This window comes from Lepus europaeus, chromosome 5, assembly GCF_033115175.1.
Source record: "Lepus europaeus isolate LE1 chromosome 5, mLepTim1.pri, whole genome shotgun sequence".
NCBI lineage: Eukaryota > Metazoa > Chordata > Mammalia > Lagomorpha > Leporidae > Lepus > Lepus europaeus.
This window is the reverse complement of record NC_084831.1, coordinates 37,466,904-37,492,677: the sequence shown is the minus strand read 5'-3', so window position 1 is coordinate 37,492,677 and position 25,774 is coordinate 37,466,904. Positions and strand designations below refer to the sequence as shown.

At 42.0% G+C, this 25,774-nt stretch overlaps 1 protein-coding gene across 8 annotated transcripts in view; it reads right to left on the bottom strand.

The window, feature by feature from the left end:
- MAST2 (microtubule associated serine/threonine kinase 2) overlaps window positions 1–25,774 on the bottom strand; it is a 220,007-nt gene that overhangs the window by 149,596 nt on the left and 44,637 nt on the right. For all 8 annotated transcript variants that reach the window (XM_062191219.1, XM_062191220.1, XM_062191222.1 and 5 more), the window contains exons 2-3: window positions 19,476–19,623; window positions 14,637–14,779 (exon numbers count right to left, since the gene is read on the bottom strand). In XM_062191219.1, coding sequence (XP_062047203.1) covers window positions 14,637–14,779; window positions 19,476–19,623 — 291 coding nt within the window. The remainder of the gene's footprint in view (window positions 1–14,636; window positions 14,780–19,475; window positions 19,624–25,774) is intronic.

The following is a 25,774-nucleotide window of genomic DNA, read 5'->3' as shown; positions in this document are numbered from 1 at the left end:
TGAAGAGTTCAAAGAAATACATGCACTATTTTTACAACCCTCTGTGAAACTGCAGTTATTTCAAAATAAAAAATTAAATAAGCAAACAAGACTAAATTTCTACATTCTCATTTTACTGTCTCCCTGTAAATGCACTTTCCTTTATTCCCAAAATGCCCATGCATCCAAGAGACTTCTTTTTTGTTTAGAGCTTTGTGCTCCTTTTGAAAAACAGTCCATTAACTGTTTGCCCGGAGCAATCTCATCTCTGGGCCCTAATTCATTTTAAGCTGAGCTGAAAATTAAGAGAGGTCAAATGGAAAAAAGGAAGTAAGTAAGATGCAGCCAAAAAATTTACTGCCATTTTAAAAAATCTAGGCAAAAGTTATTAGCAACCACTAGATAAAGTCAATTAATGAAATTTTTATATATTTCATTTACAGTTTACCACCAAAACAGAAAAAATTCCACTACCTTTCAGAAGCAAAATATGACTTCTGCATCCCCCTTCTCTTTATATTCTGCTTTTAGAATAGGTTTTGTTTTCCTACCCTATTTTTTTTTTTGGACAGGCAGAGTTAGACAGTGAGAGAGAGACAGAGAGAAAGGTCTTCCTTTTCCATTGGTTCACTCCCCAAATGGCCACTACGGCCAGCGCGCTGCAGCCAGCGCACTGCGCCAATCCGAAGCCAGGAGCCAGGTGCTTCCTCCTGGTCTCCCATGCGGGTGCAGGGTCCGAGCACTTGGACAATTCTCTACTACCCTCCCGGGCCACAGCAGAGAGCTGGACTGGAAGAGGAGCAACCAGGACTAGAACTGGCGCCCATATGTGATGCTGGCGCTGCAGGCGGAAGATTAACCTAGTGAGCTCCACGCCGGCCCTAAATAAATATTTTTAAAAAATGAAAAACAGAAAGCATATCCAGTACCTCCTTAGATTCCAAAACCCTTTTAAACAACTGTTAAAGCATTAGACAGAAAATCAGTACAGATAATGCACCCTGGCCAACATCAACCAAACTGACCTGACATTTGTAGAACACTCATAAAATGGCAAATACATACCCATTCTTTTCAAATGCACATAAGACATTTAGCAAGACAGTTCATCTGCAAGGTCATAAAACAAGAATCAATAAATTTTAAGACTGTATTCACATATGATAAAATAAATGAGAACTACTAACAATAGATAGGAAAAAACCCCTAACATTCGAAAACTGAACTTTTCCTCTGCCATGGAGCTGGAACTGTCTGCCTTGTACCTTTATGTGGTGATGCTTCTTCCTCGTCCTCCTCATGCCTGATCGCACCCTAAGCAGATTAAAATTAGGATTGCATTTTCTTAGCCTCCTTTTTTTTTTTTTTTTTTTTTTTTTTTTTTTTTTTTTGACAGGTAGAGTGGATAGTGAGAGAGAGAGAGACAGAGAGAAAGGTCTTCCTTTTTGCCGTTGGTTCACCCTCCAATGGACGCTGCGGCCGGCGCATTGTGCTGATCCAAAGCCAGGAGCCAGGTGCTTCTCCTGGTCTCCTACGGGGTGCAGGGCCCAAGCACTTGGGCCATCCTCCACTGCCTTCCCGGGCCATAGCAGAGAGCTGGCCTGGAAGAGGGGCAACCGGGATAGAATCCGGCGCCCCAACCGGGACTAGAACCCGGTGTGCTGGCGCCGCAAGGCAGAGGATTAGCCTGTTAAGCCACAGCGCCGGCCTTCTTAGCCTCTTAACTCTTTGTGTCAGGTCTTATTTTCATGTTGTTTTCATTATCTGTGTTCGACTAATGTTATATAAATGCCTACTACATTAAAGTATTATGTTGGGAGCTGTAGGAGATTAAGAACATAACATAAAAAACTAAGATACACACTTACTTTGTCTAAGCTTAAAATTCTTGCTTTTTTGGGGTCCGGCACTGTGGCGCAGTGGGTGAACACCCTGGCTTGAAGCGCCAGCATCCCATATGGGCGCCAGTTTGGAACTTGGCTGCTCCACTTATCCAGCTCTCTGCTATGGCCTAGGACAGCCGTAGAGGATGGCCCAAGTCCTTGGGCCCCTGCACCCACGTGGGAGACCTGGAAGAGGCTTCTGGCTCCTGGCTTCGGATCAGCACAGCTCCGGCCACTGTGGACAACTGGGGAGTGAACCATCAGATGGAAGACCTCTCTCTGCCTCTCCTCTCTCTGTGTAACTCTTTCAAAAAAATAAATAAATCTTTAAAAAAAAAAATCTTGCTTTTCCTTTTTTCTGCCTCTGAATTTCCCAGATGATATTTTATGCTTGTGAATACATTTAACAGTTAACTTATGCAATTTTTTAAAAAAATATGGGCTGGGCATTTGGCACAGAAATTAAGACGCAGCCTGGGATGCGTGCATCATGAACTGCAGAGCCTAGATGGCATCCTGCTTGCTCTTCACTTCTCATCTAGCCTCATGCTATTTGTGCACCCCAGAGGCAGTAGGTGATTCCTCAAGTACTTGGTTCCTGTCCACCCACTTGAGAGACCTGGACTGCATTTCGAGATTTCAGCCTGAACATCCCCTGGCTGTTGCAGGCATTTGGAAAGATCAGTCTCTCTCCCTGTCTCTGGGCCTTTCAAATAAAATGACAATTAAGAAATTGTTAAATAAAATAAACTGTTTGAAAATGTCCATATGATATGCCATACTTACAAAACCATTTCTACTTCAAAAAACATCTTTTACAGCATATACTCTAGTGTGTGCTTGTGTAAGTACGTATATGTGGCAATCGTAACTTATTACTGTGTTAAATGAAGGACTGTAGGAGAAACTGTGACAAGATATTCTGTCAGGGGCAGGTATTGGTTAGCTGCCACTTATGTTGCCCAAACCCCATTTTGTAATGCCTAGGACTAAAGTCCCAACTATACTTCTGATCCAGCTTCCTGCTAATGCACACCTTGGGGGTAAGCAGGTAACAGCTCAAGTGCCTGGGCCCCTGCCACCTATGTGGGAGACCTGGAAGAAACTCCTGGCTTCCAGCTTCTGGCTTTGGCCTATTCCAGCCCTGGCTGTTGCAGCCATTTGGAGAGTGAATCAGCAGATGGAAGACCTCTCTCTCTCTCTCTTCCTCTCTCTCTGTAACTCTACCTTTCAAATAAAAAATACTAAAAAAGAAAGCAAAAAAAAAAAAAAAAATCCCCAAAGCAATAGTAGTACCTCTTCCCTCACAAATGGATTAATACTACTATAGGAGTGGCTTGGATGGAGGAATGGGGGGTTCTTCCACTTGTCCTCTGCTTTCTTCCACGTGAGGACACAGCAAGAAAACCTTCACCAGATGTTAGGTCTTGACTGTTGGATTTTGCAGCCCCCAGAACTGTGAGAAATAAATTTCTATCTTTTAAAAATTACACAGTCATGTGTATTTGGTTATAGCAGTACAAAACAAATTAAGGCTGTAAGGCCACAACAAAACACACCAAACACCGGAGTTAAGGGAAAGGCTTATTGTTGGGTGGGGAAAGCCTGATGTGCCAGGGAGAGAGGGCAAGAGAGTAAGAGAGAGTAGGAGAACAAAAGAGAGAGAGAGAACAGGTCTGTTAAACCTTTGCTGGGGGGCAGGCAGGGAAGTAAAGCAGCAAATCCCGTTAGGGTAGGGGTGGAGCTGACACCTGTAGTTGGGCTATGAGGCTTAGGACCAATGCCTACTCTGCGATGTGGTGACAGGGCCTAAGATGGCATCCGAGGCATAAATGGCACCACAGATAAGACTGAGCCATTTTACTAAAAAAGGCATCAATCAATCTTACCTGATTTTTAAAATGCCTTTGAAAAACACTGAGATCACCATTTTTAAAGTAATACACCTTAAATTCTTTACGAATTATCACAAAATGACAAAGTATTTCATAATCCACATTAAAACTCAGCTCTAAAATTATTCAGGCAAAATCATTACAGTCTACTCTTTTGCTTCATCCTTAAGGATGATCTTGAGTAAGCACCTAGATTGATAATGTGCCATTCAAATCTCATGAAATATCCCAAACTTTGTTTTATCTCATAAAATATTACTCTTGTACCTAGAAAAAGACACTAGGTGGCAACAGAAACACATCCCCCTTACAAAAGAAGAAACAGGGGAAAGGAAAGCAAATCACAAGTTAATAGGCAGTGAATACCATTTATCTAAAGTCTTATAATTAGATCATTTATCTGATACTATTTTCCTTTCACATGCAAATTTTTCAAAAAAATGTTAGACACAGGCTGGTACCGTGGCTCAACAGGCTAATCCTCCACCTTGCGGCGCCGGCACACCGGGTTCTAGTCCCGGTCGGGGCTCCGGATTCTGTCCCGGTTGCCCTTCTTCCAGGCCAGCTCTCTGCTGTGGCCAGGGAGTGCAGAGGAGGATGGCCCAAGTACTTGGGCCCTGCACCCCATGGGAGACCAGGAGAAGCACCTGGCTCCTGCCATTGGATCAGCACGGTGCGCTGGCCGCAGCGCGCCAGCCGCGGCAGCCATTGGAGGGTGAACCAACGGCAAAAGGAAGACCTTTCTGTCTCTCTCTCTCACTGTCCACTCTGCCTGTCTAAAAAAAAAAAAAAAAAATTTGACACAGAGAGACAAGAAAACCAACGTTCCCACCCACTGGCTCATTCCCTAAATGCCCAAAATGACTGGGAGGCTGAAGCTCAAATCAAGTTTCTCATGTGGGTGGTAATAACCCAACTACATGAGCCATCACAGTTGCCTCCCAGGGGCTGCACTGGCAGGAAGCTGGAGTCATAAGCCAGAGCCAGGGACAGAAACCAGCCACTCCAGTGCAGGCATCCCAGCAGGTATCTTAACCACTAAGCCAAATGTACATGTTCCCCTACATTCCTTTTCTTTTGTGATTTAATCTATAATTTTCAGATCCATACCAATAGCTCTAAACTGTACTCTATTGTGAGTGAAATGGTACCGGCTTATCTAAAAGCCATCTCAAGCCCCAACCATTGGCCTTTCCAGGACCCAGCCTGGATTACTAGGTACAAGAAGGAGTCAGGTGACTGAATGGCCCAATCATAGGCAGCAGTAGTGTCCCTCTAATTTGCTCTCCTCCCCTAGCCTGTCGAGTTTCCTCCATCCAACAATAAACCTTTCCTTAACTCCAGTGTTTGGTGTGTTTTGTGGTAGCCTTTCATATATTACTCTAGATATCTATTTCTAACTCTTAAAAGGATATCTAAGGGCAGCACTGTGGCACAGCAGGTTAAGCCACTGCATGCAGTGCTGGCATCCCATATGGCCAGATTGCTTTACTTCCAATCTGACTCCCTGCTAATGTACCAGGGAAAGCAGAGGACAGCCCCTTGGCCCTTGGACCCCAAAACCCAAATGGGAGACCAGGAAGAAGCACCTGGCTCCTGGCTTTGGATCGGCCATCTGGGGGGTAAACCAACGGAAAAGGAAGACCTTTTTTTTTTTTCTCTCTCTCACTGTCTAACTCTGCCTATAAAAAAAAAATAATAATAATAATGGGTATCTAACAATTGGTTATCCACATGCAAAAGAATGAAGTTAGGCCCATTACCTCATACTATACATATAATTGACTCAAAACGGATCATATATTCACAATAAGGCTAAAACCATAAGACTCACAGAAGAAAACCGGTATTTGTAAATATTCATGACCTTGGATCTGGCAAAGTAATTTTAGATATGTCAGCAAAAGGACAAGCAACAAAAGAAAAAATAGATAAATAAGGCTTCATGAAGATTTAAAATTGGCACTGTGGCATGGAGAGTAAAGCAGCCACCTGTGACACCAGCATCCCATATGGGTGCCAGTTCATGTCCCAGCTGTTCCATTTCTGATCCTGCTAATGGCCTGGGAAAAGCAGTGAAAGATGGCCCAAGTGACTGGTCCCCTGACATCCACATGGGAAGCCCTGATGAAGCTCCTGGCTCCTGGCTTTGGCCTGGCCCAGCCCTGGATGTTGCAGCTATTTGGGGAGTAAAGCAGCAGATAGAAGAAGATCTCTCTCTCTCTCTCTCTCTCTCTCTCTAGCTCTTTCAAAATAAGTAAATAAATATTTTTTAAAAAAAGATTTAAAATGTTTATGTATCAAAGGATGTTATAAAGAAAGATAACAGAATGAGAGAAAAATATTTGCAAATCATATACTATTCAGAATCCAGAATAGCTAAATAACTAATATAACAAAAAGACAAATACAAGTGAAAAGGGGCAAGGATGTGAATAGACATTTCTCAAAAGTATATAAATAGCCAGGAAACACAGGAAAATATGTTCAATATCATGTCCTTGATGGAGCAAGGACAAAAACCAACCCCTTGCATTCTTTCTCAACCAGCTCAACCCCACCCCCTGCATTCTTCCCCCTACCCCCACCCTCAGCATTCTAACCCAACCAACCAGCCTGCAGAAAGGAAGGCCTGCCAAGTTTAAAGAGCTGCACAAACTAGCTCAGCCCCACCTAACACCCTCCCATCATGACCCTCAGCAGCCCTGCACATAAGCTTTAGCTACATGTTTGTCTGTGTGCGCGCTGAGAGTAAGCCACCTCTCAGGTTTATTCTCTGAATAAACTTGTTCCTGCTGTGAGTTCCTATCTTGCCTCTTTGTCCTGCTCTCCCTTCCTTACAGTCATTAGGAAACTGCAAATCACAATGAGGTGCCACTTCATTCCCACCATTATAGTATAATTTTAAAAATTTGGTCTAGTAGTTCAGATGCCAGTTAAGACTCCTGCATCCCATACTGGAGTTCCTGGGTTCAATACTCAGCTCCACTACTGGCTCAAGCTTCCTGCTAATGCGAACCATGGGAAGCAGCAGTGATGGTTCAAGTAACTGGGTCTATGTCAACCTCAGGGGGATCTGGATTGAGTTCCAGGCTTACTGGCTTCAGCTTCAGAAAGGGGCCTCTTAGAGACATTTAGGGAGTGAATCAGCAGATGGGAACTATCTCTCTGCCTCTCAGATAAATTTTAAATAAGTTTTAATGGGAGATAACAAGTTTTAACAAAGATACGGAGAAATCAGAACCTTGTACATTGCTGGAAAATAGTTTGGTGATTCCTCAGAAAATTAAAGATAGATTACCATATAGACCTGCAATTCTATCCCTTCACATATACTCTAAAGAACTGAAAACAGGCATTTAAGTACATGGTATGTCCACAACAGCGCTAATCACAGTACACCAAAGGTGAAACAGATGAAAAGGTCATCAACAGATAAATTTAAAAATTGTGTTGAATATATACAATGGGATATATTCAACCACAAAAAGGAATGAAGTGCCAATACATGCTAGAATGTGAGAATTCAAACATAATGCTAAATGAAAAAACACAAAAGGCCACCTAATATATAATTTATGGGCATGAAATATTCAGAGTCGATAAACCCAGAAGCAAAATGCATGTTAGTGATTCCCAGGGATTGGATAGAAGGGGAAATGAAAAGAAAGGATTTAATGGGTAAGGGATTTTAATCTGGAATAACAGAAAGGTTTTTTAACTAGACAGACTGTACAACATGGAAAAGGAGGCAAAAACTATGCATTGATTTTTTTTTTTTTTTTTTTTTTTTTTTGGACAGGCAGAGTTAAGACAGTGAGAGACAGAGAGAGAAAGGTTGTTTTTTTTTTTCCATTGGTTCACCCCCCAAGTGGCCGCTACGGCCAGCGCATTGCAGCTGGCGCTCTGCGTGGATCCAAAGCCAGGAGCCAGGTGCTTCTCCCAGTCTCCCATGCGGATGCAGGGTCCAAGGACCTGGGCCATCCTCCACCGCACTCCTGGGCCACAGCAGAGAGCTGGACTGGAAGAAGAGCAACCAGGACAGAATCCGGTGCCCCGACCGGGACTAGAACCTGGGGTGCTGGCGCCGCAGATGGAAGATTAGCGTAGTGAGCCGCGGCGCCAGCCTGATTTTTAATAATTTTCCAAAATAAACTTACCTTTTAATTCCATTTTTCCACTAACTTTTTAAAGTATCTTTGTAGTTGTTGGACTCATGTTGTATTGTCCAGGGAATTACAAGAAAAAGTCTGTACATGTTCAGTACAGATGCCAGCATTCAAGGTCTAACTACAAAGGACATGAAGGAGAGGTAAAGTGAACAATGGTCAAATGGTAGGTGCTAGAGAGAGGTTGAGGATGTGAAATGTCATGGCAGGGTGTGCCAATACATCATTTCATTCACATGGATTCAATACAGGGTTAAGGAGTGCAGTGGGGCTGGTGCCGTGGCATAGTAGGTAAAGCTGTCTCCTACAGTGCCAGCATCCAATATGGGCACTGGTTCAAGTCCTGGCTGCTCCATTTTTGATCCAGCTCTCTGCTATGGCCTAGGAAAGAAGTGGAAGATGTCCCATCTCTCTCTCTCTCTCTCTGCCTCTCTATAACTCTGCCTTTCAAATAAATAAATCTTGAAAATAAGAAAAAAAAAAGGGGGAGTGTAGCAAATTCAAATTTGCTCTTTGGAACTTTCTGGAAATTTCTTCTCCAAATATTTTCAGTCCTTGGTTGAATCCACAAATGCAGATCCTATGTAGAGGGCAAATTATAATTGGATTCAAGTCTAAAGAAGCAATTCTTTTACAAATTCATAATAAAATACTCAATTTTTTAAACCAGCAAAGAACCTGAAGACATTTCTTCAAAGAAAATATACAAATATCCAATAAACACATGAAAAGATGTTCAACATCATTAATCATGAAGGAGATGAAGATCAAAACCAAACCACATCACTTCACATTCACAAGGATAGCTAAAATCAAAAAGAAGAGCAACCAGTGTTGGTAAGTATGTGGAAAAAATCAGTTTATCAAACAATTAATACAGAGCTGTCATATGACCCAGCAGTACTATTCCTACATGTATACCCAGGAGAAATAAAAAAACATGCCACACAAAAATTTTTACTCAAGTTTTCACAGCAGCATTATTCATAATAGCCACAAGCCAGAAGCAACCCAAATGTCCATCAACTGATAAACAGAAAAATAAAATGTTATATATTCACACAATAGAATATGAGGGTACTTCAAAAAGCTCATGGAAAATAGAATTACAAGATAGTTTATTTTGATGCAAAAACACTTAAAATCCATGCATAAAAATCCATGTCAAAATATATATTTTCCACAAACTTTTTTGCAGACTTCTAAATATATGATTTCAAAATTTTGCACCAACATGAACTTATCTTTTAGTTCTATTTTTCTACAAACTTTTTGAAGTACCCTCATATTATTAAGCAATAAAAAGGAAAGAAGTATTGATGATGTTCTAAAACTGACTATAATGATGGCTGTACGTATCTGAACTTTACACTGGGTGAATTGGGAGGAGGCAGAATAAGGTGGCAGCTGAGTAAGACAGTCCAGGAATCCTTTCCCCATAGACACCAATTTGCACAGCTATTCATGGACATACCAATTTCACAATAGGTAAGGAAGTCAGGTGAGACCACAGTATTGGGTTTCAGTATAATAAGAAAAAACAAAATAATGAGAGTTGCAGGTCACTCCTCCCCCACTTCCAAGTAGCACAGCTCCACAGTTCCCATGTGGGGAAGGGAGAGAGAATTAGGTCTAGATCATAAACTTAAAACCTAGTAGCAGGTCCTCCCCTGCCCCCATGCCAATACCTACAGACTGACCCTATGGACTCTCCCGAACCAAGTAGTCAAGAGAGGGCCTCCAGCACCCCTCCCCCTACCTTCCTCAGACATCTGAACAAGACTGCAGCAGCTGGGGAGTAGGGTGACAAAGTCATACAGGATATTGCCTTGGAGCTCACGCCCGGCCCGCCAAGGTGAGACCTGGTACCAAATAAAGCCTAAAGGCCTCTCTACCCATGGCCAGCACTCAGAGCCTCAAGCAGTTCATTTCTGAACACACTATGGCAGCTTTAGGACAAACCTGGGACAGGGCATCCCCTAGTGCTAAAACAGCTGCAACATACTAACAGTTGACATTTGGAGACCTCAACTTAGGGCACCATCTAGTGCTAATAGACTTGAAGTGTCAATAGGTTCAGAAAATAAGCAGACTAAAAAGTAGGCACAACGTCAGATTATGAAAACTGAAAAAAATTCCTAATCCTTCAATGTGCAGATGACAACAAGCATCAAAAACCTTCAGGAAACCATGACCTCAACTAATGAACAAAATAAAGCGTCAGACACCAATCAGAGAGTAACAAACAAATGCAGATTTTTCAGACACAAGATATAAAATAGCTCTTTTAAGAAAACTTGGTTCAGCTGGCGTTGTGGCTCAATAGGCTAATCCTCCGCCTTGCGGTGCTGGCACACCGGGTTCTAGTCCCCCTCGTGGCGCCAGATTCTATCCCGGTTGCCCCTCTTCCAGGCCAGCTCTCTGCTGTGGCCTGGGAATGCAGAGGAGGATGGCCCAAGTGCTTGGGCCCTGCACCCCATGGGAGACCAGGAGAAGCACCTGGCTCCTGCCATTGGATCAGCACGGTACGCCAGCTGCAGCGCGCCGGCCACGGCGGCCACTGGAAGGTGAACCAACGGCAAAAGGAAGACCTTTCTCTCTGTCTCTCTCTCTCACTGTCCACTCTGCCTGTCAAAAAAAAAAAAAAAAAAAAAAAAAAGAAAAGAAAACTTGGTTCAGGAAAACAGAAATGATCCATTACTTTAACAGAGAAACATAACAGAGATAGGTATAATTTTTGAAAAACAAACTGAATTCTTGAACAAAATTAAAAATACAATGGAAGGTATTGATAGCAGAATAGATCAAACCTAAGAAAAGAATCAGTGAGCTTAAGTACAGGCTATCTGAAATTACACAGAGAAGAACAAAAGAACAAAAAATGAAGAGAAATAAAGAAAGCTTACAGGAATTTTGGGACAGCATTAGAAGCACAAATACCCAAGTTATTGAGGTTCAAAGAAAGACTTGAGAAAGTGAAAGGGGTAGAAAATATATTCAACGGTAGAATAATCAGTACTGAAGGGGAAAACTACCAAACAAGAATATTACACTCAGCAAAGCTATTCTTTAGATGTGAAGGCAAGAAAAAGCCATTGCCAGATAAACAAAAGCTGAGAAAATTTATCACCACCAGACCTGTCATACAAGATATGCTAAAGAGATTTCTTCAAACTGAAAGAGATACTAACAAGTAAAAAGAAAATATGAGAAGATGGAAAAACCATAAATATAAACAGTCCAGAAACAAACCCATGCATCCACAACTACCTGATGTTCAACAAAAATACTAAGAACACACATGGAGAAAGGACAGTCTTTTCAATGAATGGTGCCAGGAAAGTTGAATGTCCACGTACAAAACAATGTATCTATATTCCTACCTTTCACCATACACAAAAGTCAACTCAAGATGGAATAAGGAACTGAATGGAGACAAACAGAGGAAATACTTCAGGACACTAAAATGAACAAGGATTTTATGGATAAGACCCCAAAGGCACAGAAAACAGAAGTAAAAATAGACACATAAGATTTCATGGAGGGGCTGGCACTGTGGCACAGCGGGTTAAAGCCCTGGCCTGAAGCGCTGGCATCCCATATGGGCACGGGTTCTAGTCTCGGCTACTACTCTTCCAATCCAGCTCTCTGCTATGGCCTGGGAAAGCAGTGGAAGATGGCCCAAGTCCTTAGGCCCTTGCACCCACATGGGAGACCCAGAAGAAGCTCCTGGCTGACTTCAGATCAGCCCAGCTCTGGCTATTCCGGACATTGTAGCCATCTGGGGAGTGAACCAGCAGATAGAAGACCTCTCTCTGTCTCTGCCTCTCTCTGTAACTCTGTTTTTCAAATAAATAAGAACAAAAAAAAATGAAAGATCTCATGGAATTGAGAGGCCCCTGGCACAGTGAAGAAAACAATTAACAAAAAGCAGAGAATAAAAGGAAATATTTACAGGGGGCAAGGAGTTGATGGCCAGAATGTATGAGGAACTCAATAGTACAAAAATAAGTAATCAAAGTATAAAATAGGCAATAGACCTGAACAGAAAATTTTCAAGGGAAGACATACATATGGCCAGTGGGCACATAAAAAAATGCTCAACACTAGTCACCAGGGAGCTGCAGATGAGAACTACCTGAGATGTCATTTTACTCCAGTTAGAAAGGCTATTATTAAGAAACTCAAAGTATAACAAGAGAAAAACAAAAGAAAAAAGATAGCAAGACCTGGCAAGGAGGTGGAAAAGGAGAACCCCTGTATACTCTTGGTGAAAATATAAAACAATACAACCATTAATGGAAGACAGTAGGAAAGTTTCTAAAAAACTTAAAATAGGGCCGGCGCCGTGGCTCAACAGGCTAATCCTCCGCCTAGTGGCGCCGGCACACCGGGTTCTAGTTCCGGTTGGAGCACCGGATTCTGTCCCAGTTGCCACTCTTCCAGGCCAGCTCTCTGCTGTGGCCAGGGAGTGCAGTGGAGGATGGCCCAAGTGCTTGGGCCCTGCACCCCATGGGAGACCAGGAGAAGCACCTGGCTCCTGCCTTCGGAACAGCGTGGTGCGCCGGCCACAGCGCGCCAGCCACGGCAGCCATTGGAGGGTGAACCAATGGCAAAAGGAAGACCTTTCTCTCTGTCTCTCTCACTAGCCACTCTGCCTGTCAAAAAGCAAAAAAAAAAAAAAAAAAAACAACTTAAAATAGAACAAGTATATGGGGAGTGTACCAGTAGATGGGGGATAGCTGGCTTGCTTTCCTCCTTGCTAGCTAGCTATCTATATTTACCTGTCTCTCAAATAAATAAATAAAAATAAACTGTAAAAAAAAATTCAGGAATACAATCAGCCCACCATATCATGGGTTGCACATTTGTGAACTGCATCTGTACTAAAGATATAGAGATTTTTTTCCTTGTCATTATTTCCTAAACAACACAGTATAACAACTATTTACATAGCATTCACATTGTGTTAGGTATTTTAATTAATTTAGAGAATTTAAATTACAGAGGAAGATGGACATACGTTATATGCACATACTATTGTCACTTTATGTAAGGAACTTGAACATCTACATATTTGTGTAATCATAGGATGCCCCAGAACAAATCCCCATGGATAATGAGGGATGACTGACTGACTTGATTTCACTTGGCCTAGGGTAGGCCTCCAGAAACCTCAGTGTAGGAATCACTTCTACAACATACTACCTTAAAATGAAACATTCAGCTTTACCTGAATGGCAGTAGTTCTAGAAGGGGTAAAGGATTAAGAGTAACACTTTAAAGAAAATACAGATGCCTGGGACTACTCTCCAATCCTGGGATCAAGACTTCCATGAGGGTACATATATTTATATTTATATTTATATTTATATTTATAAGTTCCAGAAAATAAAAGAGGTTGGTGGGGGTAGACTCCAATACACAGGTTGGGATCAAGTAGGTAAATCGGAATATGGTCTTCATATTAGAGGCCACTACAAAACTGATGTTAAACTTTTTGGATCTTATAACATATACAGTTATTTAGGAGACTGTTCTTGATTTCAGGAGAAATAATTAAAGATAAGATGTCATAACATTTGTGAATTGTTCTGAAATGTTTCAGGGAAAAATAATACACACAGATAAATATGGCAAAATGTTTACCAATTGGCCAATCTAAGCACAGCTTATATGGGTATTTATTATACTATTCTCTCACTTTTTCTAAATGTTTGAAACTTTCAGACTAATAAGTTGGGAAGGAAGAATTTACACAAGTGGTACTTATTCTAAAATCCTTATTCACAAACTTCAGGTAATACTGGGAAATCCTTTGATGGAAAGATTAATTCCCCATAAACTACATAAAGACATTCTCCCCGTTAACCTTACTCTTATGGATGAAAAAATGCACAGTTTCTATTCCACATGCTGACCCAAAAGGTTTACAATCCGAAAGTGTACTGATATCATATTTTAACAGAAACAAGTTTCTGTTTTTGATCCTGCAAGTTTCTAGTATGCCTCATCCTAAGAACAGAGGGAAGAGTATGACATCAGCAGAAGGTCAATGAGTGCCTCAGGCAGAGGCAGAGCCACTGAGGGTAAAAGGGTAAAAGACACCCAATAAGAGACAGAAAACCACCTTTCCAGACTACACAGCCTAACCTTTCCAAGGCTCTCTCATAAAAATCCCTGGCAAAGAAAAAACACATTTTTTTCACCCATTATATGAAGGCACTTTTAAAAGGCACTTTTCTCAAGTATCATGAGAAAAAAACATGTAAGAATTTCACAATTTTCTGCACCAATATAAACTCATCTTTTAATTCTATTTTTGAGGTATCCTCACGTATGTAAACAAACACCATGTACCAATCATGTTCCCTATTCTCATGCACGAAGTATGTACACCACTGAACTGTATTCAGAAGCAACTCAGTCTTAAAGATTTACAGTCATTTCTGTAAAAAGAAGGTTCTTTCCCAGGAAATTCATTCATTAAAGATACAGTCATATTGAATATATTGAATATTTTTCTTGACCCTCGTGACAGTGATAGCAGGAGAACAATCAGGATATATGCAATTAAAATTCTATTCCTGTTCTATACTTCGAGAAATTAAACTTCCTATATCCTAAAAAGAAAATAACAGATGTAGCAATGACAGATGATAATCAAGGATTTGTCCACAGAGCACGTCACCATCTTCACTAACACTTACCAGGCCAGCAGTAAGAGAAGGTGCAGACTGTCCAAGGGACTGGTTTCTCATTCGGACCAGGTTTGACGCTTCTCCTGAAGACTGCCACGTCACCTGTCCCACGCTGCTATGTACACTGCTGGACAAAGGGAGCAGCTGCTTACCTTCAAACACAAGGTTTAGAATACATGTAAGTATTTCTTGGTAAATGAATGAGAAAACACAAATGCAATGATATCTAGTGGATAAAATTCCACTGATACAAAGTACAGTGCTTCCATATCCACTGAGAAACACAGTCTTTCAAGTTCCAGCTATCTTGGTGGTGAGGAGAATTTCAAGTGGAATGCTGAAACAAATGTACTATTTTAAGTTCTCTAATATTTACCACCATGACAGCGTCCCACCCTGACACTCAACCTTGCAGTCCAGAGTTTCTCACTCCTTTCCAGACAACTTAGGGTCTCACAACTCAACTCAATGGGAGTGGTGTTGCCAAGTACACTCTCATAGACAATCTGGTCTTCAGGATTCCAAAAGACAAACACCGCTCTTTCTGGACATCAAGGGCCCAGTCCAGCTTGACAGACTCTATTAATCTCACTGGAAAACTACAAAGAAGTCGTTTATAAAGACTGTCAGGGCCAGGGCTGTGGATTAGTAGGTTAAGCCTCAACTTGGGGTGCCAGCATCCCATGTGGGCACTGGTTGGAGTCCCAGCTGTTCCACTTCTGGTCCAGCTCCCTGCCAATGGCCTGGAAAAGCAGTGGAAGATGGCCCAAGTCCTTGGGCCCCTGCACTCTTGTGGGAGACCTGGAAGAAGTTCCTGGCTCCTGGCTTCAGATGGGTGCAGCTCAGGCTGTTGCGGCTATTTGGGTAGTGAACCAGTGGATGAAAGACTTCTCTCAGGACCAGCGCTGTGGTGTAGCTGGTAAAGGCCCCACCTGCAGTGCTGGCATTCCATATGGGCGTTGGTTCAAGTCCTGGCTGCTCCACTTCTGAGCCAGCTCTCTGCTATGGCCTAGGAAAGCAGTAGAAGATGGCCCAAGTCCTTGGGCCCTTGTACTCGCTTGGGAGACCAGAAGAAGCTCCTGGCTCCTAGCTTCAGAATGGCGCAGCTCCGGCCGTTGCAGCCAATTGAGGAGTGAACCAGCAGATCGAAGACCTCTTTCTCCCTCTCCCTCCCTCCCGCCCTCTCTCTCTCTGCCTTTCCTTCTCTGTGTAACTATTTCAAATAAATAAATATTAAAAAAAAAAAAAGACTTCTCTCTCTGCCTCTCCCTCTCTCTGTCTGTAACTCTGCCTCTCAAATAAAAAAATTTCAACCAAAAAGAAAAGAGAGAGAGAGAGAGAGAGAGAGAAAACAAGACTATCTGGGCCAGCATCATGGCACACAGCAGGTTGAGCTGCTGCTAACAATGTGGTATCTCATACAGGAGCAGTAGTTTGAGTCCCAGCTGCTCTACTTCCAATCCAGCTCCCCGGTAATGGCCTGCGAAAAGCAGAAGAAAATGGCCTACACATGCTTGAGCCCCTGCATACCTGGGAGACCCTGATGGAGTTCCAGACTCCTGGCTTTGGTCTGGCCCTGCACTGCCTGTTGTGGCTATTTGAGAAGTGAACCAGTGCATGGAAGGTCTTGCTCTCTTTCTGTTCTCTCCCTTTCCATGTCACTCTGACTTTCAAAACAAATAAATAAATCGTAAAAAAAAAAAAAAAAAAAAAAAAACTAGGACAAACATTTTTGGCATAGTAATATCTTCTTGGCCTCATCTTCCATTCTTCCATACCCATTTACTCACTCAACTTCAGTAGCATGCCCTGTACCTTCATCTGGCTTTATCTTCATTATCCAATTCATTTGAAAATCTCTCCTATGCCTTGCAAAATCTTAGGTATGGAAATGTTCATTGTAGTAAAGATGTGAAGAAAACAGTTTTTGCAGTTTTTTGTTTTTGTTGCAAAGGAAATATGATACATCCCTTTTGAAGAACAACTTAAGAAAACAAAATATAAAAGAAAACATAAAGGAAAGTAAACTTTTTTTTTTTTTTTTTTTTTTTTTGACAAGCAGAGTGGACAGTGAGAGAGAGAGACAGAGAGAAAGGTCTTCCTTTTGCTGTTGGTTCACCCTCCAATGGCTGCCATGGCTGGCGCACTGCAGCCGGTGCACCACGCTGATCCGAAGGCAGGAGCCAGGTGCTTCTCCTGGTCTCCCATGGGGTGCAGGGCCCAAGCACTTGGGCCATCCTCCACTGCACTCCTGGGCCGTAGCAGAGAGCTGGACTGGAAGAGGGGCAACCGGGACAGAATCCAGCACCCCGACTGGGACTAGAACCCAGTGTGCCGACACTGCAAAGCGGAGGATTAGCCTATTGAGCCACAGCCCCGGCCTAGGAAAGTAAACATTAAGAAGGACTTCATGGGGCTGGCACTGTGGTGTAGCAGGTAAAGCTGTCATCTGTGGTGCTATCATCCCATATGGGTACCAGTTCAAGTCCCAGTTGCTCCTCTTCCAATCTAGCTACCTGCTGATTCACCTGGGAAAGCAGAAAATGGCTCAAGTCCTTAGGCCCCTGCACTTATGTGGGAGATCCAGAGGGAGCTCCTGGCCCCAGGCTTTGGACCTTCCTGGCTCCAGCCATTCCATTATGGCCATTTGGGGGAGTGAATCAAGGGATGGAAGATCTCTCTTTCTGCCTCTCCCTCCCCCCCTTTCCCCCTCCCTCCCTCTGTAACTCTGCCTTTCAAATAAATAAATAAATTGTAAAAAAGAAAAAAAAAAAAGACTTCACCTTGATATCACTCATTTTTTAAAGATTTATTTATTTATTTGAAAGGCAGAGTTACAGAGAGGCAGAGGCAGAGAGAAAGGTCTTCCATCCACTGGTTCACCCCCAAATGGCCACAATGGCTAGAGCTGCATGAATCTGAAGCCAGGAGCCAAGAGCTTCTTCTAGGTTGCCCATGTGGGTACAGGGGCCCAAGGACTTGGGTCATCCTCTACTGCTTTCCCAGGCCATAACAGAGATCTGGATAGGAAGAAGAGCAGCCAGGACTTGAACCAGTGCCCATATGGGATGCCAGCACTGTAGGCAGTGGCTTAACCTGCTACAGCACAGCACTAGCCCCTATGCATGTTGTCATACTCAAAATTTCTTATAGGGTCAGGCATTGTAGTGCAATAGGTTACGCCATCACCCTCATCCCATGTCTGTGACAGAGTGCAGGTTGAGTTCTGGCTCCTGTGCCTCCGATACAGCTCCCTGCTAATGTACCTGGGAGCACAACGGATGATGGCCCAAGTACTTGGGTCCCTGCCATCCACATGGGAAACTTGGATGGAGTTCCAGGCTGCTGGCTTTGGCCTGGCCCAGCCCCAACTGTTATAGTCATTTGGAGAATAAACCAGTAGATGGAAGCATGTATACTCTTTCTCCCTCTGTCTCTCTCTCTGTGTCACGCTGCCTTTCAAATAAATGAATCTTCTTTAAAAACAATTTGTATAGCCAACTTGTTGTACTTGGTAATCAAAAAATGCAATATATTTTTAAAATACAGTTACGGCTCAAGTTTTCCTTCATATGTTCCCTTTACTGGGAAACTTTAAATAAAGCGCTCCACAAAAATTGTAATGATGATAATGATGGTTCTCTACTTAAAACCTCCGGAAACCCAGAGTAGATTCTGCCTGTATTCTTTCTGCAAACATACGGTTCTCTGGACAGCTTGCCTGCTCCTCACCTATATGGTCTAAAAGTTCTGCATGAAGGATCTCTGTGAGTGAGACCCCAGTGGAAAAAAGGGGCCATCAAAGAAGGATGTACTTTTCTCTGAAGGGAGGAGAGAACTTCCACTTTGCTTATGGCCCTGTCTAAACACTGACAGAGTTTGTGGACTCAAAAGGCTTCCATAGCCTTGGCAGCCCATGTCAAGAGCATCGGGTGATCACTGACATCAATAATAAGAGTGTTAATTGTTAAATCAACAACAGGAGTCATTGTGCGCTTACTCCCCATGTAGGACCCTGTCCTTAATGAGTTGTACTATGAGAATTAACTGCAAAATTTGTTTTAAAACATTTACTTCATATTTTGTGTGTGGGGGGGGGTGCAAATTGTTGAAATCTTTACTTAGTATAGAGTTGGTCTTCTGCATATAGTTAATTAAAAATGAAGAATGGGATGGGAGAGGGAGTAAGAGGTGGGACAGGAGTTGAAGTGGGAGGGCAGATATGGGGGGAAGAACCACTATATTCCTAAAGCTGAACCTATGAAATTTGTATTCACTAAATAAAACCCTTCTTTAAAAAAAAAAAAAAATGCAGTGCCGGCACACCGGGTTCTAGTCCCGGTCGGGGCACCAGATTCTGTCCCGGTTGCCCCTCTTCCAGGCCAGCTCTCTGCTGTGGCCAGGGAGTGCAGTGGAGGATGGCCCAAGTGCTTGGGCCCTGCACCCCATGGGAGACCAGGAGAAGCACCTGGCTCCTGCCATCGGATCAGCGCGGTGCGCCGGCCACAGCACGCCAGACACGGCGGCCATTGGAGGGTGAACCAACGGCAAAGGAAGACCTTTCTCTCTGTCTCTCTCACTGTCCACTCTGCCTGTCAAAAAAAAAAGGGGGGGGGGGAGTTGGAGTAAAAGTGATCAACCAAGAAATATCTATTACGTTCAATAGATGAGCATTCAGAGAGTCCATGAGGACATAGTAAGGAAGGGAGAATACAGCCTTAACTGTAAATCTACTAAATAAGAATACTAGCAGATAAGAAAGAAGCTGTCACAATGCCAATTCAGTCAATACACCCTTAAATACTGACAACACAGCCCCATATTTAACAAAAACAAAAGCAGATTTACCTGACAGAGAACTGGCGAGGCTCCCTCTCCGTAACTTACAGTCATCCTGACTAAGTTGTCGTTGAAGTTTAGCTTTTCCAGTTGATGAAAATATGTCAGGATTACTGAGCTTCCTGAAGAGCAGGGGACTAAGTCCAGTTACCACGTCCTTCGCCAAAAAAAAAAAAAAAAAAAAGAGTAAAACATGAATCTTTAATCTTTTCTGAAACACAAAAACTTTCAATTAGACATTTCTACAGTTAAAAAGTGTCAACACCAGGGCCAGCGCTATGGCGCAGTGGGCTAAGCCGCCATTTGCAGCATTGGCATTCCATATGGGCACCTGCTGGTCAAGTTCAAGTTCCTGCTGTTCTACTTCCAAACCAGCTCCCTCCTAATGTGCCTGAGAAAGCAGCAGAGGCTCACTCAAGTGCTTGGGCCCCTGCATCCTTGTGGAGACAGGATAAAGGTCCTGGCTTCTGGCTTCAGCTTGGCCCAGCCCTGATCATTGTGGCCATTTTGGGGAGTGAACCAGCAGATGGAAGACCTCTCTCCTATCTCTCTGTAACTCTGACTTTCAAATAAATAAATAAATAAAATTTTTAAAAAGTTCCAATATTTTATACTGCCTATTCAATAACTAAAGCCAGAAACATTTCTTAGTAAAAGCTGGGTATGCCATGAAGAGCTTGTGATATTAATTATACAGGGCCCAAGGGAAAATAAAAGAGAAAGTTCATTAAGACAGCAAAAAACATTTTGAGAGGAAATATTACTCATAATGGATAAACTTCTAGTTATGTTTGCTTATTTTGTTCCTTTTATTTACACTCTTCCTATATCCAGTAAAGAAAAGTGTATTTTAGTTTTGAAAAAATCATTAAATAAAGACCTTTCTCTCTGTCTCTCTCTCACTGTCCACTCTGTCAGAAAATAAAATAAAAATTAAAAAAAAAAAAGATAACTAAAAAAAAAAAATCATTAAATAAACCTGCCATACAAAAATCAGAAATACCTCTGACATTCAATTAATGCTAAATTAAAACTTAGGCTTTATTTTTTTTAAAAATATTTATTTGAAAAGCAGAGAGAGAGAGAGAGAGAGAATCGTCATCTGCTGGTTCACCCCTAAATTTTTGGCCACCAACAGCCAAGGCTGGGCTGGGCTAAAGCCTCAAGCCAGGAACCCCAGCTTGATCTGCAACATGGGTGGCAGGAACTTAAGTACTTGAGTCATCATCTGTTGCTTTCCAGGCACATCAGCAGAAGAAGAGAAGTAGCCAGAATTCAAACCAGCACTTGATACGGGACATAGCTATTCCAAGTGGCAGTTTAACCTGCTGCACAGCAACTCCTGACCCTAGAGCTTTCTTTGTATACTTATATTGGGCACTAAATACATGTTTTGAAAGATGAACAAAATTACTGTGGCAGGGCAAGTGTTTAGCATAGTGGTTAGATGCTGCTTGGGACGCTCATATCCTGTAGCAGAGTACCTGTGTTTGAGCCCTAGCTCCACTTCCAATTTCAGCTTCCCACTAATGCACACCTGGGGGTTTCACCCATGTGGGAGACCCCGATTGAGTTTCAGGCTCCTGGCTTCAGCCTGGCCAAATCAGTGCTACAGTGGGCATTTGGTTAGATGGAAGATTCTCTCTTTGTCTTCCAAATCAGTAAAATATATAAACAGAATTGTTTAAGTACTATGATGAAAATATAGATAATATTTGGCCGGCGCCGTGGCTCAACAGGCTAATCCTCCGCCTTGCGGCGCCGGCACACCGGGTTCTAGTCCCGGTTGGGGCACCGATCCTGTCCCGGTTGCCCCTCTTCCAGACCTGCTCTCTGCTGTGGCCAGGGAGTGCAGTGGAGGATGGCCCAAGTGTTTGGGCTCTGCACCCCATGGGAGACCAGGAGAAGCACCTGGCTCCTGCCATCGGAACAGCGCGGTGCGCCGGCCGCAGCGCGCTACCGCGGCGGCCATTAGAGGGTGAACCAACGGCAAAGGAAGACCTTTCTCTCTGTCTCTCTCTCTCTCTCACTGTCCACTCTGCCTGTCAAAAATAAAAATATATATATATAGATAGATAGATAGATAGATAATATAAAACACTGATAGCGTCTCCCTTGGCCCATTCCATTTCTTTCTTTAATATTCATTTATTTATTTGAAAGGCAGAGTTAGAGAGAGATAGAGAGAGGCAGAGAGAGAGAGATCGATCTTCCATCTGTTTGTTCACTCCCCAGAAGGCCACAATGGCTGGGGCTGGGCCAGGTGAAAGCCAGAAGTTTCATATGTCTCCCACATGGGTGGCAGGAGCCAAAGTATTTTGGCCATCTTCCACTGCTTTTCCCAAGCCATTGGCAAGGAGCTGTATTAGAAGTTGAGCACAGGCCAACGCCGTGGCTCACTAGGCTAATCCTCTGCCTGCGGCGCCGGCACCCCGGGTTCTAGTCCAGTTTGGGGCACCGGGTACTAGTCCCGGTTGCTCCTCTTCCAGTACAGCTCTCTGCTGTGGCCCAGGAGGGCAGCAGAGGATGGCCCAAGTGCTTGGGTCCCTGCACCCGCATGGGAGACCAGGAGGAAGTACCCGGCTCCTGGCTTCGGATCAGCACAGCGCTGGCTGTAGTGGCCATTGGGGGAGTAAACCAACAGAAGGAAGACCCCTTTCTCTGTCTCTCTCTCACTGTCTATAACTCTCTCTCTCTCTCTCTCTCTTTCTCACTGTCTAACTCTGCCTGTCAAAAAAAATTTTTTTAAATAAAAAAAAAAAAAGAAATTGAGCACAAAGATTCAAACTGACACCTGTATGGGATGCCAGCACTATAGTCTGTGGTTTAACCCACTACACCAGAGTGCCAGCCAACTGCTCCCCCCATCCCTAAAATATATATATATTTATATTTATTTATTTGAAAGGCAGAATTACAGACAGAGAGAAGGAAAGGTCCATTCTACTTCTACTCCAATGATCTTTCGTCCTCATTCACCAAGCAGCATCCAACAATATCATTGAGATTTAGACATTTTGAACCTAACACCCACCTAATTAGCAGGAAAAATATTAAGGCCAATATGATATATTTTTTATATTTCAATAAAGGGGAACTCTAACAAATACAGGTAAGCAGCATATCAAACTAATATGAACAGTATAGAGATAAAATAAAAGCATAAGAATACTAAGTCACCCTACCATTTAAAAAACAAGACTCACACAACTGACACCATGGCAATAACACAGAGAAAAATGGGAAAATGCACACTTCTTTGAGAAAATATTAAAGAAGAAAAAAAACTACCCTCTAAGGTGACTGACTGATGTACTCACAAACATGGGAAAATAAGAATATTGGTATTTGTATGGCTCCAGAGCATGATTTACAAAAGCTCAAGCATAAAAAGAAGTGTGAAGCTGATGAAGAAAAATGAAGAAAGGAAAAAATATTTTAAAATGTGGAAGTAAATGAATAGAAAAATAGAGGGGGATAGCAGAGCACTGAACCATCAAAGCAGTGGATGTGTCCAGGCAACTGTGTAGCAGGAGTGAGCAGTAAAAAAGGGAAGTTGAAAATAATGCAAAAACAAGGCTACAAAGGAGAGCAGCCTGTAACTCCATTGTTTGGTATGTCAGAAGGAAGCAGGGTTTGGGCACTAATGCTGGTAACCCACTAAGGAGGTCTGGTAACTTTCAGAGGTTAAAGTGGAAGAAATAAAGATGCCTTGGAAGACCTGAAGCTAGCATGGTCTAGGAGAGGGAAAGATCTCAAACGAGCTACATGAGAGAATTAACAGTTGAATGCATGCTACACTGTATGGATGAACATCAGTCTTAGCCAAAGAAGGAACACAACCAACAGAGGACTTGATTAGCAACAATTAAGAGATACACATATCCTTCTCAATTTCCATATTTGCCACCACCACAACACAACAAAGAAGATACAAAAAGGAGAAGAGGAAAAATGAAAGAATATATCCTGCCATTTTTTATTTCAAGTCTCTCTTGGCAAAGAGAAGAAAGTATAAATTAAATTATATATGCAATTTGACTTTTATGCTAGAATGTCTTTTTAACTTTTACTTAAGTAATTTATTTATTTCAAAGAAGTACACATTTCTAAACACATAACTCAGTGAATTTTCACAAACTGAACCCTAGTAACTACCATCACTACTAATTACTACTCCTGATTCCCCAGGGTAATCACGATCCAGACTTCTAACATAAATGATTATATAAAATGTCATAAGAATGTAATCACTACAAACTCATTCTGCTTTGCTTCTTTTTTAAAATTATTATTTGAGAGATCCAAGATGGTTGAATAGGATATAACTACACTAACTTCAGCTGCTCTGGGATATGAACAAAGGAAGCACTACATTTCCAGGAGTCCGACTGTTAGAAATTTTCAGCAAAGAAGTAAAAAATAAAATAAAATAACAGACTCCGAGACTCTGTGGGACAAGCAGAGAGAAGAGACACCGCTGCAGCTAGATGCACAGCACAACCAGATGCCAGCTGTGAGCCACTATCTTACCATCTCAAGGTAGGAAGAAATTGCCACACACCCAATAGCTCACAGTTTTGGCTGAGAGGGAATCCCACAATCACCCACTGACTTTTACTTCAGCCTGGAGAGCTGACTGAAAGTGAAGGGTTGAAAAAAAGAGTAGCTTTATTGTATGCTAATGACAAACTCACACAAAGAGAAATCAAGAAAGAAACCCCATTCACAATAGCCACACACACAAAAAAAAAAAATCGAATATTTAGGACTAAACCTAACCAAAGAAGTGAAAGATCTCTACAATGAAAATTATCAAACATTGGTGACAGAAATCATAAAGGACATAAAAAAGATAAAGATATTCCTTGTTCATGGATTGGAAGAATAAATATCATTACAATGTCTATACTACATAAAGCAATCTACAAATTTAACACAAAACCTATCAAAATACCAATGACATTTTTCACAAAATTAGAAAAAGCACTAAGCACTCCTAAAATTCCTATGGAATCACAAAAGACCCAGAATAGCCAAAGCAATCCTGAACAAGAAAAATCAAGCTGGAGGCATCACAACACCTGACTTCAAAGCATACTACACAGCTATAGTAATTAAACCACATGGTACTAGCATAAAAACCAACACATAGATCAAAGGAACAGAATACAGAGCACAGAAATTAATCCACATACATACAATCAACAGATTTTTGACAAAAGTGCTCAAGCCATCAGTGGAATAAGGATAGATTCTTCAACAAAAGGTGCTGGCAAAACTGAATGTATATGTGTAGAGGAATGAAATTAGATTCATACCTCTCACCATATACAAAAATCAATTCATGATGGATCAATGACCTAAATTTAAGATATGAGACTATGAAGTTGCTGGAAGAAAATGTATGAAATATGTTGAAGCTAGAATTTAAAAAACAAACAAAAAAATAAATGTCAGTACCAGTATTGCTTCAAATATAGTTTTGCAAAATTTTGTTTTACACCTTTGTCAAGCCAATGGTTAAGAATGGTATACTACCATAGTTTCAATGACTTATGATTACTATAAGTGTACTGCATATGAGTGAAATGATCATTTTTCCATTCAACTATTACTTATAGCCATTGTCTATATTCCCACTAAACTAGGGTCTTTTTACTTTAACCGTTAAATTTCTTATTCAGTGAAGTATTAAGCCTTTTTTCTGTAAGGTAAATTTGAAATATGTTATCTCAAAAACTAACAAAAAAGGGAAACAGAAAGAGGATGGATGAGAAAGAGAGGAAGGAAGGGAGGAAGGAAATATTATGTTCTTAGAACTGTATCTACAAATCATACCAAAATCTGTTAAAAACTAACTAAAATAAAAATCAATATAATTATGAAATAAAAAAATATTATTTGAGAGGCAGAGAGACAGACAGCAAACTCCCATCTACTGGTCCACTCCCCCAAATGCCTGCAACTGCCATGGCTGCACTGGGAGCCAGGAATTCAACCCACATCTCCCATGTGGGTGGCAAGGACCCAAATACTCGAAACATCACCCTCAGCTTCCCAGTGACTGCATTAGCAGGAAGCTGGAATGGAGAGCCAGAGGCAGGTGTCAAACCCCAGCACTCCAAGGCGGGATGTGTGTATCTTAACCAGTAGGCCAAATGTCCAAATTGTGTCTTGCTTCTTTTGCTTAAGTAGATTGACTTTTTAAAATACTACAGCATTACTGAATCTACTCAAGAAGCATTAAAGGACACGAAAGGAGAAAGACAACAAATAATACAGAACCAAATGTATAGTGAAAGAAA